The sequence below is a fragment of the Mercenaria mercenaria genome, chromosome 18 (assembly GCF_021730395.1).
Source record: "Mercenaria mercenaria strain notata chromosome 18, MADL_Memer_1, whole genome shotgun sequence".
NCBI classification, from domain to species: Eukaryota; Metazoa; Mollusca; class Bivalvia; order Venerida; family Veneridae; genus Mercenaria; species Mercenaria mercenaria.
In genome coordinates, this window is record NC_069378.1 from 62,993,123 (window position 1) to 63,008,497 (window position 15,375).

At 37.7% G+C, this 15,375-nt stretch overlaps 1 protein-coding gene across 2 annotated transcripts in view; it reads right to left on the reverse strand.

Annotated features, from left to right (window-relative positions):
- Nucleotides 1–15,375, reverse strand: part of LOC123538456 (cyclin-Y-like protein 1) — a 35,954-nt gene that overhangs the window by 12,833 nt on the left and 7,746 nt on the right. The window contains exons 4-6 of one of the 2 annotated variants that reach the window (XM_053530427.1): nt 14,599–14,808; nt 12,682–12,801; nt 2,735–2,901 (exon numbers count right to left, since the gene is read on the reverse strand). In XM_053530427.1, coding sequence (XP_053386402.1) covers nt 2,735–2,901; nt 12,682–12,801; nt 14,599–14,808 — 497 coding nt within the window. Of the gene's footprint in view, nt 1–2,734; nt 2,902–12,681; nt 12,802–12,874; nt 12,995–14,598; nt 14,809–15,375 lie in introns of both variants that reach the window. The other variant, XM_053530426.1, reaches the window with a different exon arrangement.

A 15,375-nucleotide genomic window follows, 5' to 3' on the forward strand; every position in this document is an offset into this window, starting at 1 on the left:
GATAACAAGAGCTCTGCCAAGCGGGGCAATATACCCCCTAAGGGTTACACCAGAGGATGGGGGAAAAAAAACTTGACTGTTGAAGCCCAAAGGACAGGAACAACAAAGGGAAAACTTCCCAAAAAACCTCTAAGTTCACAAAAAAAAATCCTTACTAGCTACAGGAATGTCAAAATACACCTAAAAATGGAGGTACCATCCATGTTGTACCACAGAAAAGTGGTCTCGGTTTTTCCCTACAGCCAATAATAAAAAAGTTTCAAAATAAGCTAGGTATTTATAGTAATATAAAAGGGAAGTAATTCAAAACAAGAGCTCGTAGAACATGAAATGCCCCCTTGATGCATTCAGTAATTGCACAAGGAACAGAAATAATTTGGTCGTTGTATACAAAAGTTTTACTGTTCTGGGTAAATGTGACCTTGACCTCTGACCTACTGACCTTAAATTAAATAGAAGTCATCTGCTGGTCATGATCAACCTCCCTATTAAGTTTCATGATCATAGGCCCAAGCGTTCTTGAGTTATCATTCAGAAACTGTTTAACTGTTCAGGTTTGCTGGGACCTTAACCTCTGACCTACTGAACTTAAAATCCATAGGGCACATGTGCTGGACATGACCAATCTCCCTGTCAATATTCATGATTCTAGGCCAAAGCATTCTTGAGTTATCATCCAGAAACCGTTTAACACTTGTGTGTCACTGTGACCTTGACCTTTGACCTATTGATCTTACAATCAATAGGGGTCATCTGCTGGTCATGACCAACCTTCCTGTCAATTGCTAAAGCGTTCTTGAGTTATCATCCGGAAACCATTTAACTGTTCTAGGTCACTGTGACCTTGACCTTAGACCTACTGACCTCAAAATCATTAGGGGTCATCTGCTGGTTATGACCAATCTCCCTATCAACTTTCATGATCCTAGGCCCAAGCATTCTTGAGTTATCATCTGGAAACTGATTGGTCTACATACCGACTGACAGACAGACATACCGACATCTGCAAAACAATATACCCCTCCTTCTTCGAAGAGGGGCATTAAAATTTTGTTTAAGTGAACAAAAAAGGGATCTGCCAAAACAAGAGGTCCATGAAGGCCCTGTATCGCTCACCTGACCTATTGACCTAAAGACCATCAAGATTAACATTCTGACCAAGTTTCATTAAGATATGGTATAAATGTGGCCTCTAAAGTGTAAACTAGCTTTTCTTTTAATTTGACCATGACTATTTGACGACATGACCCGATTCAACTGACTTGAAATCATCAAGATACCATTCTGAAGTTCATGTAATACGTCAAATGTGCCTCTAGAGGTTACAACTTCTTGATTTGACCTTGACTAGTTTGATCCATGACCCAGTTAATGATCTTAACCAATTAACATTCTGACCAAGTTTCAATTCGACCGTCAGATTTTTGAGGGTTACATCTGACCCAGTTCATTAAATCAGGCCAAAAATGTATCCTCTAGAGTGTTACACTTCCTGATTGACCTAGTGACTATTTTTGACCCACATGACCAATTCAACTGGACCTGAAATCATCAAGATACCATTCTGACCAATTCATGTGAACAGTCATAAGTTCTCTAGAGTGTTACAAGCTTTTCCTGATTTGACCTGGACCAGTTTGATCCACCTGACAATTTGAATTTGACTATAGATCATCAAGATTAACATTCTGACCTAGTTTCAATATCGAACTCGTCCAAGATTTTATTGAGGGTTACATTCTGACCCAGTTTCATTAAGATCAGGCCAAAAATGTATCCTCTAGAGTGTTAACAAGCTTTTCCTCTGATTTGACCTGGTGACCTAGCTTTTAACCCCAGATGACCCAATATCGAACTCGTCCAAGATTTTATTGAGGGTAACATTCTGACCAAGTCTGTATAAGATTGGACAAAAATTGTGACCTCTAGAGTGTTAACAAGCTTTTCCTTTGATTTGACCTGGTGACCTAGGTTTTGACCCAAGATGACCCAATATCGAACTCATCTTAGATTTCATTGAGGGTAACATTCTGACCAAGTTTCATTAAGATTGGCTCAAATTTGTGACCTCTAGAGTGTTAACAGTCAAATTGTTGATGCCGACAATGACGCCGACAGGGCGATCACAAAAGCTCACCTTTCAGCACTTTGTGCTCAGGTGAGCTAATAAAAACAAGAGCACTGCAATGCAGAGCAATATACATAAAGCAAAGTCATATATGACCTTTGACCCCAAGTGTGACCTTGACCTTGTATGAGTCATCCGAAACATGCTCTCTGCAAGTCGTCTTGGTGTGGTGAACATTTGTGCCAAGTTCCTTTGAAATACTTCAAACAGTTCAGGAGTTACAGAGCAGACACAAAACAAACTGATATGACCTTTGACCCCTAAGTGTGACCTTGACATTGAAGCGAGTCATTCAAAAACATGTGCTTTGCACATAGTCTTGGTGTGGTGAACATTTCTGTCAAGTTTCTTTGAAATCCTTCAAGGGGTTCAAGAGTTACAGAGCTGACACGAAATTGCTAATGGATGGACCGACGGACACCAGGGGGTATAACATAAAATGTCCCTTTGGGCGTATAAAAATCATGGTGTATTCTACAATGGTCATATTCATTTGGTAATTAGAGCCTATCTGTACCACAATCACCACATGTTCATATAACAATCAGGGTTTTTTCGTAAGATTAGCAGCGGGTACTCACATGAAAATCAGGCCTTAAAACTTACATATCTTCCACTGCTGTATCTCTAAGAATCTGGCAATAATCTACATTCCAAACTGCCTGGTCATCCCATACTTTAGATGCCAGTAATATCGCACCGAGCACTATTCTCTTCCAATTACAAGGGGCTATATCTATCTCTCCATACGTTAACAGTCTTTCTAAATACACCTGAAAAAAACAGAAAATGTAATAAAATTCATTATCTGAAAATTATAAAGTAAAACACTCATCACACAAGGACTCAAGGTGATGAGCAAAAATTGCAAGTTATCCATGGTTTTGAGTGACTTGGAGATTGACCGACAATCAATTGTTTCGAGTGACTCGGACGTTGACAAACAATCCATGGTTTCGAGAGACTCAGATATTAACTAACAATCCATCATTTTGAGTAACCTGAACATTGACCAACAATCCACAGTTTCGAGTGACTTGGATAATGACAAACAATCCATGGTTTTGACTTCTGAGTTACTCTGACATTAACCAAAAATCCATGGTTTCGAGTCACTCGGACACTGACCAACAACTCGGACATTGACCAACAATCCATGGTTTGAGTGACTCGGACATTGAAGTTTAAGTTTATTTACCAAGTTTCCGCAGAAACGGTGATGCTTAAATACAACTGATATGTGAGATTTTCAAAGAACATAATTATTAGAAATGATATGTAGGCTAACCACTACCAAATAAAAAGTACCTGTATGGAGGTCTCATCACAAATCAAAATACAAAACAATGTTGCCTCCCCTTATCGTTACAGCAGGCACTGCCATCAGGTATAAATTGAACTGAATTTCAACAGAGTTATATATTTTCCATTTTTGGATTTTGTTGTACTAAATTTTTATCTCAATAGCTAAATATTATATACATTTTGTATATATGGTATTCAGCAGCATGGTCCATAAGATGTGTACCAACTAAACACATATTTAACCTTTAGCCTGCTAAATTTCTGAAATGGACTGGTCCATCATTCAATCTGGGCAATACCCTTTATTATTCGAAAGGGTATTCACTGAAAATTTACTGACAGAATAGCAAACAGTGCAGGCTGATCTTGGTATGCACTGGTTGTAAAAGCTGAATCACTTGCAACCACGAGGCTAAAGGTTAAATTTCAGAAATATTCAACTCTTTTCAGTAGTAGGTGTACCAATTAAGCTATGAAATATCTATTTACACAAAATAAATCTACATATTTTGATAAAAGCTCTCCTTTCCCTTGTTCTCATTTTAGTATATTAGTGATACCAGACCTATAACTTATATATCTAACTATTGCATATGTTGGATTACACTGGCCAGTGTGAAAACAAGTCTAATACAAATCTCTCTCTCTCTCTATATATATACAAATGAGCCGCGCCATGACAAAACCAACATAGTGGGTTTGCGACCAGCATGGATCCAGACCAGCCTGCGCATCCGCACAGTCTGGTCAGGATCCATGCTGTTTGCTTTCAAAGCCTATTGTAATTAAAGAAACTGTTAGCGAATAGCATGGATCCTGACCAGACTGCGCGGATGCGCAGGCTGGTCTGGATCAATGCTGGTCGCAAAGCCACTATGCTGGTTTTCTCATGGTACGGCTCATATATATATACATATAACTCGGTGTTCTCAATAACTTATAAGGTAACTACAAAAACGTTCAGCCATAAGCAAGACCTGTACCATTAAACATGTTTCATACAAATCTACATAACATGTTTTTTGGATAACTTACAAGGAATTTACTAAAACGTTCTGCTATAAGCAAGGCAGTATTAAACATGTTTTAACAGTTTTGTACAAACCTATATTACAAAGCTGTTTGTTTTGGTAACTTACAAGAAATTTATTAAAACTTTGCACTGTAAAACCAGGTTCTGTATCGATTGATATGGGCTGTTCTATGACAAAATATGTATAAGAGACAAAAAAAAATTGAAAAAAAAATTGAGGCAACAAAAAAAATTTATGAAGGGCATTCTTTTACCTTTCAAATCTCAAAATTTTAAGAAATTATCTTCAAAATTTACAAACTTAAAATGCTTTTAAGTAAGTCACTGAAGATGTTTAGAGAGGCAATGTTAAGAAAATCATGAAAGCAGTATAAGGTTTTCGTACATAGCATGTATTTTTCATTTATGTGACAAATGAGCCATGCCATGAGAAAACCAACATAGCGGCTATGCGACCAGCATGGATCCAGACCAGCCTGCGCATCTGCGCAGCCTGGTCAGGATCCATGATGTTCGCTAATGGTTACTCTCGGTGCAATAGGGTTTGAAAGGAAACAGCATGGATCCTGACCAGACTGCGTGAATGCGCAGGCTGGTCTGGATCCATGCTGGTCGCAAATGCACTATGTTGGTTTTCTCATGGCATGGCTCAAATCATGTGTATCACTCACTAAACATCATATATTGGAATATCTAGAAACAATTTTTAATGATTTTATTGATAAACAAGGAGCTGCGTTCAATAAACGCTTGATGCCCCCGGTGGCATTCTTGTCGATAGATTTTGCACCTAAGTCCAAAACGAGGTCAAGGTCAAACGGAGGTCAGGTGATGTTTGAAGATGAGGAATGTTCACAGGTTACATTTGCATTAGTATAAATTCATTCTAGTAAGGGGTATTGATGCTAGACGAAACGGTCCCATTTGGTTAACCAAGAGATGGCCCATATAAAGCAACCCAAGTCCAAAACGAGGTCAAGGTCAAACTGAGGTCAGGTGATGTTTGAAGATGCGGAATGGTCACAGGTTACATTTGCATTAGTATCAAGTCATTCTAGTAAGGGGTATTGATGCTATACGAAACGGTCCCATTTGGTTAACCTTTTACGGACGGACGGACAGGACAATCACTATATGCCTCCCGCATCAGTAGATGCCGGGGGCATAAAAACTTAACCATGTATTTTTGGTTTCATCACGGCCCTTTTATGTATACACCTCTTTATTCTCAAAGTGCATGTGTGTTTCAGTTGCCATGACAACAAAAACAAGCATTTATTTTGTCATGCAATACAAAGTCTATTACTGGAAGGCACCTAATTTTCTCTGTTAAACTTACTGTATAACATAATGATCTGATATCTGTCAATAATGTATAAACAATATTGTACTATATATACAATATGCTATAACACAACATTTAAAACAAAATGTGCATATATAATACTCAACAGTTCTTGACTGATCATATCATCTATAAATATGAACTAGAGTTGTCATAAGAGTAACGAATTATACCCCCCACAATACAGCCTCGTCACAGAACTAAGCCAATGTCAAAGCCGAATTTGCTTGACCTTCTGACCTCAAAATCAAGAGGGTTCATCTGCTGGTCATGATCAACCTCCCTATGAAGTTTCATGATCCTCAGCCCAAGAGTTTTCAAGTTATTGTCTGGAAATGGTTTAAATATTCCTGGACACTCTGACATTTGACCTTTTGAACTCAAGATCAATAGCAGTCATCTGCTGATCAAGACCAACCTTCCTATTAGGTTTCATGATCCTAGGCCAAAACGTTATGAAGTTATCATCCGAAAACTGTTTAAATGTTCCGGGTCACTGTGACCTTCACCTGTGATAAACTGACTTCAGTCTATAAGGGTCATCTGCTGGTCATGATCAACATGCCTACCAATTTTTTTATGATCCTAGGCCCAAGCATTCTCGTTATCATCCGGAAACCGTTTAAACTGTTTAGGGTCATCATGACCTTGACCTTTGACCTACTGACCTCAAAGTCCAACCTGACCTGTATTTCATGATATTACACCTGTGTACCAAAATTTATGATCTTTGACCAGTCTTCATCCAGAAACCGTTTAACAGTACAGGGTCATTGTGTAGTATTGACCTACAAGTCGAATTTGACCAGTATTTTCTGATGTTACACCCGATTTTACACCTGTGTAATAAAAATCATTTAAATCTGTCAAGCCTTTCTCAAGTTTTTTTCCAGAAACCATGGAAACCAACAGATGACAGACTGACCGACAAGCTCATTCCTATATACCCCTTCCCAAACTTTGTTCTGTTGGGGTATAGAAAAAGTATTCAATTTCAATTATATTCAATTTTGAAGTTGGTGGGAAAATATGAGAACAAGAGGGCCAAGATGGCCCTAGGTCGCTCACCTAAGAAACACACCATAACAGTGTAAAACATGTTTGACCTTGTGACTTCATGGAAATAAATATTCTGACCAATTTTCATTAAGATTGAACCAAAAAATTGGTTTCTTGTGATAAAACAAGCATTTTCTTAGATATGAGCTAGTTTTTGACCCTAGATAACCCATGTTCAAACTCGACCTAGATTTTATCAAGGCAATCATTCTGACCAAAATTCATGAAGATCAATTGAAAAATACAGCCTCTATCACATACACAAGTTTTTTCTTTGATTTGACCAAGTGACCTGTTTTTGACCTCAGATGACCCATATTCGAATTCGACCTAGATTTCATTAAGGCAATCATCCTGACCAAATTCCATAAAAATCATTTGAAAAAAAAAACAGTCTCTATCGCATATACAAGATTTTTCTTTAATTTGACCTAGTGACCTAGTTTTTGACCTCAGATAACCCATATTCAAACTCGACCTAGATTTCATCAAGGCAATCACTCTGACCAAATTTCATGAAGATCAATTGAAAAATACATCCTCTACTGCATACACAATGTTTTTCTTCGATTTGACCTAATGACCTAGTTTTTGACCCCAGATGACCCATTTTCGAACTCGGCCTAGATTTTATCAAGGTTATCATTCTGGCTAAATATCATGAAGATCAGTTGAAAAATACAGCCTCTATTGCATACACAAGGTTTTTCTTTGATTTGACCTAGTGACCTAGTTTTTGACCCGAGATGACCCATTTTCGAAATTGGTCTAAATTTCATCAAGGTAATCATTATGACCAAAATTCATGAAGATCAATTGAAAAATACAGCCTCTATCGCATACACAAGGTTTTTCCTTGATTTGACCTAGTGACCTAGTTTTTGACCCCAGATGACCCATTTTCGAACTCGGCCTAGATTTCATCAAGATAATCATTCTGACCAATATTCATGAAGATCAATTGAAAAATACAGCCTCTATCGCATACACAAGGTTTTTCTTTGATTTGACCTAGTGACCTAGTTTTTGACCCGAGATGACCCATTTTCGAACTCGGCCCAGATTTCATCAAGGTTATCATTCTGACCAATATTCATGAAGATTAATTGAAAAATACCGCCTCTATCGCATACACAAGGTTTTTCTTTGATTTGACCTAGTGACCTAGTTTTTGAACCGAGATGACCCATTTTCGAACTTGGCCTAGATTTCATCAAGGCAATCATTCTGACCAATATTCATGAAGATCAATTGAAAAATACAGCCTCTATCGCATACACAAGGTTTTTCCTTGATTTGACCTAGTGACCTAGTTTTTGACCCGAGATGACCCATTTTCGAACTCGGCCTAGATTTCATCAAGGTTATCATTCTGACCAATAATCATGAAGATTAATTGAAAAATACAGCCTCTATCGCATACACAAGGTTTTTCTTTGATTTGACCTAGTGACCTAGTTTTTGACCCGAGATGACCCATTTTCGAACTCGGCCTAGATTTCATCAAGGCTATCATTCTGACCAATATTCATGAAGATTAATTGAAAAATACAGCCTCTATCGCATACACAAGCTAAATGTTGACAGACGACAGACGACGGACGACAGACGCCGGACATCGAGCGATCAGAAAAACTCACCTGAGCATTGCTCAGGTGAGCTAAAAATGTAAGAAATCATCAAATTTAAGGAAAGTAATTCTGAAGATCAATTGAAAAATACCGCCTCTATCGCATACACAAGGTTTTTCTTTGATTTGACCTAGTGACCTAGTTTTTGAACCGAGATGACCCATTTTCGAACTTGGCCTAGATTTCATTAAGGCAATCATTCTGACCAATATTCATGAAGATCAATTGAAAAATACAGCCTCTATCGCATACACAAGGTTTTTCCTTGATTTGACCTAGTGACCTAGTTTTTGACCCGAGATGACCCATTTTCGAACTCGGCCTAGATTTCATCAAGGTTATCATTCTGACCAATAATCATGAAGATTAATTGAAAAATACAGCCTCTATCGCATACACAAGGTTTTTCTTTGATTTGACCTAGTGACCTAGTTTTTGACCCGAGATGACCCATTTTCGAACTCGGCCTAGATTTCATCAAGGCTATCATTCTGACCAATATTCATGAAGATTAATTGAAAAATACAGCCTCTATCGCATACACAAGCTAAATGTTGACAGACGACAGACGACGGACGACAGACGCCGGACATCGAGCGATCAGAAAAACTCACCTGAGCATTGCTCAGGTGAGCTAAAAATGTAAGAAATCATCAAATTTAAGGAAAGTAATTCTGAAGAAAACACACTAACAAATCTTTTTAATTGGCTTAACATGACACATACACTTATATTTAAATATTTTACAGACTGGACACTAAAAGATCAATGTTTACTTTTGACCTTCAAGTCTGACTTTGACCTGTGAGTTTGAGCTAGAGGTCTGGTTGTTGTGTAAGACATGTTGTCTTATTATGGGGTACAATAATATTGTGCCAAGTGATACCAAAATCCCTTCACGTATTGCTGAGTTACAGACCAGACAAGAATTCAAGTGTGACCTTGACCTTTGATTCTGGGTGTTGCAAGTGTTCTTATTATGGGGTACATTTGTTCCAAGTGATATCAAAATCCCTTTATGCATTGTTGAGTTACAGACCAGACAATTCTATCATGTCACTAATGCAGATTTTCTAAAAATGAACAGCCCATATATGACCCCTTATTCTTAAAAACTTTACAGGTAACCACTTAACTTTCAGCTATAAGCAAAGAAGTGTACTAGGGATTCCCAGTCATGGCTGATATCCAAACTAGAGTTCAGTGCTGGGTGATTTACTTAAATTGGTAAATTGGTACTATTGCCTGCAGTGTCAACCTAGAATGTATGCTGGGGAGGGAAATATGATGTCTGCCATTCACTTGGCTGGAAATAAGTTGTTCCATCTATTCCAGGTAGGGACATCCCTCCACTACCCATGTTAAACAAGAAACTTTACCTTTTTTTCACTGTAAAACAATTCTTATACAAATCTATATATAAACCTGTAGTCCAAGTAACTGACATGACAACTACATTAACTTTCAGCCATAAGCATGGAACCATTAAAACATGTTTTGTACAAATTTATACACAGCACTGTGTATAGCTTATAAGGTAACAACTTTTAACATTCAGCCATATGTAAAGCACTGTAAAACATGTGTCATACAAATCTTTATTAACACTGTTGGGTTCTCGCTAGAAAATCTGAGACATATTGCCAGGAATGTTTTGAGGTGTCGGCAGCAGTGGAAGGTAGATTGAGGCAGGGGGTCCCCATCATGTTCCCTCCTGCTGGAGGGGGTGTGGGGGGCCTTCCCCAAGAGCTTTTTTGTTGTTGTTGTAATGTCTCATTTGGTACCTTTTGATGCATTTCAAAGAGAAAACATATACAAACATTTTAATAAGCTTTTATAAAATTTAATATCTTCAATACCATCCATTATAAGCATGTCCAACAGAATCATAATTTAAATTAAAAGTGCATTTTAAATCAAAGTTAGGAAGGAATACAGAAGTGAGCCGCGCCATGGGAAAACCAACATAGTGGCTTTGTGACCAGCATGGATCCAGACCAGCCTGCGCATCCGCGCAGTCTGGTCAGGATCCATGCTGTTCACTAACGGTTTCTCTGATTGAAATAGGCTTTGAAAGCGAACAGCATGGATCCTGACCAGACTGCGCGGACGTGCAGGCTGGTCTGGATCCTTGCTGGTTGCAAAGCCACTATGTTGGTTTTCCCATGGTACGGCTCAAGTGATAAAGCACATGACAGAGCTTGTAAACCAACACCAGGTCCTGCTATACTCACCTATCCTAGTATTAAATTTTATACACAACCTTACAGTGAGCGAGTACTAAGCATGTACATTATGTATTTTCGAATTATGTTTTTCAAAAGTTCTTTAGCAATATATGACGCATACAAGCTTTCTGGCAAATCTAGTAAATCTTTCTATAAATGACTGTAACTGTCCAAAAATTAGGGTTGCGAATGTAAGTGCCAGATAAATCCAAAAGACCCATCATGGCCCTAAATCACTCACCAGAGTATTACAGTTGGCTTAAATGATTTTTGGTAGACTCAATAGAGGGTCACCTAGGGAACATTGCTGTCAAATTATTTTAAAGCTGGGCCAGTGGTTTCAGAGAAGACAAAAGGCCATTTAACCAAGAAAACTAGCCCCGCCCCTGGCAGCCATGCTTCTTAACAAATAAACATGGCTTAAGGGAACTTGGTAGGTGGTCTCTAAAGGAGCACTGATATAAAATTATTCTGAAATCGGGCTATCTGTGATTTTTTAAGCTTTTCCTTGTGGCTGTCATGGCAACCAAAATTTTGCCTGGATGACAAAGATTTGAAAGAATTTAAGAGGACCACTGAAGGAACATTCTTGTGAAGTTTGGTTGAGATTGGCTTGTAGAGGAGATATTCTTTAAAGAGGTGCCACAGACTAACTGTATTCTTTTGTATGTTCATGATGTTTAATTATATAGGATTTGAAAGAAAAAAACTGAGAAGTACAAGTTTTTAGTTACAAACTGACAGTGACATATATTATGCCAAGACAATGTGAACAATGCGTTTGATATGTTAGCATTCAAATGAACACTGTGACATATATTATGCCAAGACAATGTGAACAATGCGTTTGATATGTTAGCATTCAAATGAACACTGTATTTTTTTGATGTATTAAGTATTGAGTTTCGGAGCAATGGGACATTTGGTGACTGGTCAATTGCCCACCTGTCATCTTGTAGTACCGCTGTATTATACAAGTATTATCAGAATGATTTTCCTGAAGTTCATGTGGGAGGAAAAAGTAGGTCACTAGATTGTGGTGGGTCTTAAAAGGAATTCCAACTCAGGACGAACGGCAGACCAGGGCTTTTCATCCAAAAGTATACTATTTTTTCCCAACTGTGGCAGAGATATTTCCCAAAATCATGCCAACAGATGGTTAAGATTTTATTTACATTTTAGTATTTCTATAGGAAGCGTTTGTCTGGTATCGATTTTTTGTCACATTATAGCCCAACAGCACACAGAACCACGTGTGACATGTTACTAGTCTTATCTGTTATGTGCCATGGGCCTGGATTTTAGTCCATGTTTCAGGGGGAGATAAATTTAATTTGTCTTTCGTTATTTACTTCCGGTTGATTATCCCAAAATGGCAAATTATTGTGCATAAATATCCCAATTTGAAAGGCAAAGGCCTCTTCCCAATTTCCTGATGAAAAGCCCTGCAGACAGTTGAGTGACGAACATTTAACAATCCTAATGGCTCACCATGGGCATTAAATGATTAGGTGAGCTTAAACAGTCATCAAAACTAGTAATATCTATAAAAGAACTATTTTTAACTTATTTTATACGACCAAAGTTAATTTTTACCAATGATTTCTGCTTACTATTGTATGTTTTCAATGGAATTTGCCAAAATTGATCAACAACTTGGATAGATTAGATGGTAACTACATGTACTAAAATTTTCAGCAATGACCCAGGCACTGTTAACATGGTTTGTACAAATCTGTATATAAATCTGTGTTCTTGATAAGTTACAAGATAGCAACTTAAATTTTTAACTATAAGCAAACCAACATTGCACTTTAGATAACAAAAATTGCGATCCGAATAACTAACTAGCTCTCCAAGATAACTATGAAAGAACATCTGGCCATAAGCTGTGCAGCGTTCCACACGTTTCATGCAAAGCTATACATAAGCCTGGCTTCCGGATCACTTACCAACGTAACTATTGCACATTCAGCTGTAAGCTGGGCATCTTTAAACAAGCGTTGTACAAATCTATATATAACCCTGTGTTCCGGATCACATATATCGTAATCTTCCGATAATGGCTCCCGCTGAAAAAACCCATTCGAAACATTATATTCTACTGTAAGAACGACTGTTACATGTAACTTTATGATAACTTACCAAGGTAACTATTGCACATTCGGCCGTAAGCTGGGCAGCGTTAAACAAGTTTCGTACAAATCTATATATAACCCTGTGTTCTGGATCACGTTTATCATAATCCTCTGATACTGGCTCCCGCTGAAAAAACCCATTTAAAATGTTACAGTATACCAACAACATGTTGATGATTGTTAGGCCTAAAAACAATTCTTTGTTTCCAGTAACATGCTCAAAAAAAAATTAGGGTAGGTAGGGTGGTAAGTTTTTTTTTTGATTGTTTCTTTTATTAAGTCAGACTTTTTGGAAATTATTTTTGTGTCAAAAAATGAATCCAAATAAGGGGGTTATGCCTTTAGAGCATCAGTAAGTTGATTTCTATTTCACTGACCATGTTTAAAGCATAAAACGTGCAGTTTTGCAACTTTTTGTTAAAAAGTTGAAAAAAATATTCTCCAAGGCCATACAAACATTTAGGGTTGGGCCAAAAATTTAGGGTAGGTCGGGATACCGGAAACAAACAATTTTTTTACACCTTACTAGTAACTTAAATGTAAGCATTGAAATTAAACTAGAGCTATCACTGAAGGTGATGAATGTATCCCCCGCATGCACTGATACAGTACATTGCAATCTGACGCACATAAGAATGCATAACTATGTTGACTGTTTGTAATATAAACTCTATGTATATAGTACAGTAACAAAAAAAACAAAGTCCCATAACTCTGCAGAATTTTGTTTTGAAAGAACTTGCACAAGGTTGGTACTGATCACTTGTGTGAAGTTTCATTAACTTTTGTGCATGGGTTCAGGAGAATAGGCGCGCAAAAGATTGCATATTAAGACTATGTATATAGAATAGTAACAAACAAGGAGCTGCGGTCAATAAATGCTTGGTGCCCCCAGTGGCAGCCTTGTCGATAGATTTTGCATCTAAGTCCAAAACAAGGTCAAGGTCAAACTGAGGTCAGGTGATGTTTGAAGATGAGGAATGGTCACAGTTTACATCTGTATTACTATCAATTCATTCTTGTAAGGGGTATTGATGCTAGACGAAACAGTCCCATTTGGTTAACCAAGAGATGGCCCATATAAAGCAACCTAAGTCCAAAATGAGGTCAAGGTCAAACTGAGGTCATGTGATGTCTGAAGATGAGGAATGGTCACAGGTTACATCTGCATTAGTATCAAGTCATTCTAGTAAGGGTTATTGATGCTAGACGAAACGGTCCCATTTGGTTAACCTCGTAGACGGACGAACGGACGACAGGACAATCACTATATGCCTCCCGCATCAGTAGATGCTGGGGGCATAAAAACAAAGTCCCGTAACTCTGCAATGCTTTTTTCTGAAAGAACCTATCATGCATGATGCAAAACTAGTCGTTACTGATCACTTGTGCTAGGTTTCATTAAACTGTGTCAGGTGGATGAGGAAAGATGGTGTGCACAAGATTTGTCTACCGACAGAGACAGACAGATGGATGGACAGACAACCTGAAACCAAACCAGTATATCCCTGTTATAACTTCCTTGTATGAGTGGGAGGGGGTTACAACAAAAACAAGAATCATATCAACAATGTTTGACCATGAAAATGCTTGGTAGATGAAATGATGAAGATCAAAAATGGGAATTGTGCCTCCTCCCTCATTTTAGGCAGTAAAATATTTAAATGTTCCAAACCAACTTTCAAAGCTATTAGGCCATTAAATATCTGAAGCTGACTTGGTGACACTTACTGATAATGGATGCGATTTCTCGTCAAATATCTCCAGTGTCCGTATATTGTATTTGCTTTCTCGATTCTTTATATGAAAGTAGACAGCCAATGTGACGGCTTTGATTGTGTTTTTCAGATTGGGTTGGCTCACTGTTGAGTCATCTATATAGATCGTAGAACAAGAGCTATACTTCTTTAGTTTTCCATATGGTCCTCCATTCATGCGTGACTAAAACGAAACAATTTTAGAAATATATAAGAAATAAGTCAATATTACTTATTACACCATATCAAAATAGATACTTCTGTAACAAACTACATAAAACAAACTTAATATTGAACCTAGGATAGGAAAGTGAAAAAGCGATTTTTGATGAAAACAGGTCATATTTACTTACATATTATTTCAATTATCATAGGTCCAATGATAATAAACCAGCAACATTATCACTTATCAGATCTTTGGAAATTTCTAGAAGATAATGTAACATTACAGTGACAGTAGCAGGTATCAGTCTGGAACAGGGAGAAGGTTTGTCTGTTGGACATCCCAACTTTTACTGAATGCGAAGTGGGAGACTGAGGTGTTCAAGTTGCAGATTTAACACTGCGGTATTTACGTTCATTGTATTACTTAGTTCGGGAGGAGAATGAGTCTCTGTATTTAAGTTATAATAATACTTAAAACCACTTCTCGCTCAGCTGAATACAGAGAAATGTTGGGTGGTTAAAACTGCCCCTGGTTTTAACTACCGGTTTTAACCCCAGTCAATAATCCCTAAAGTGGTCAATACTG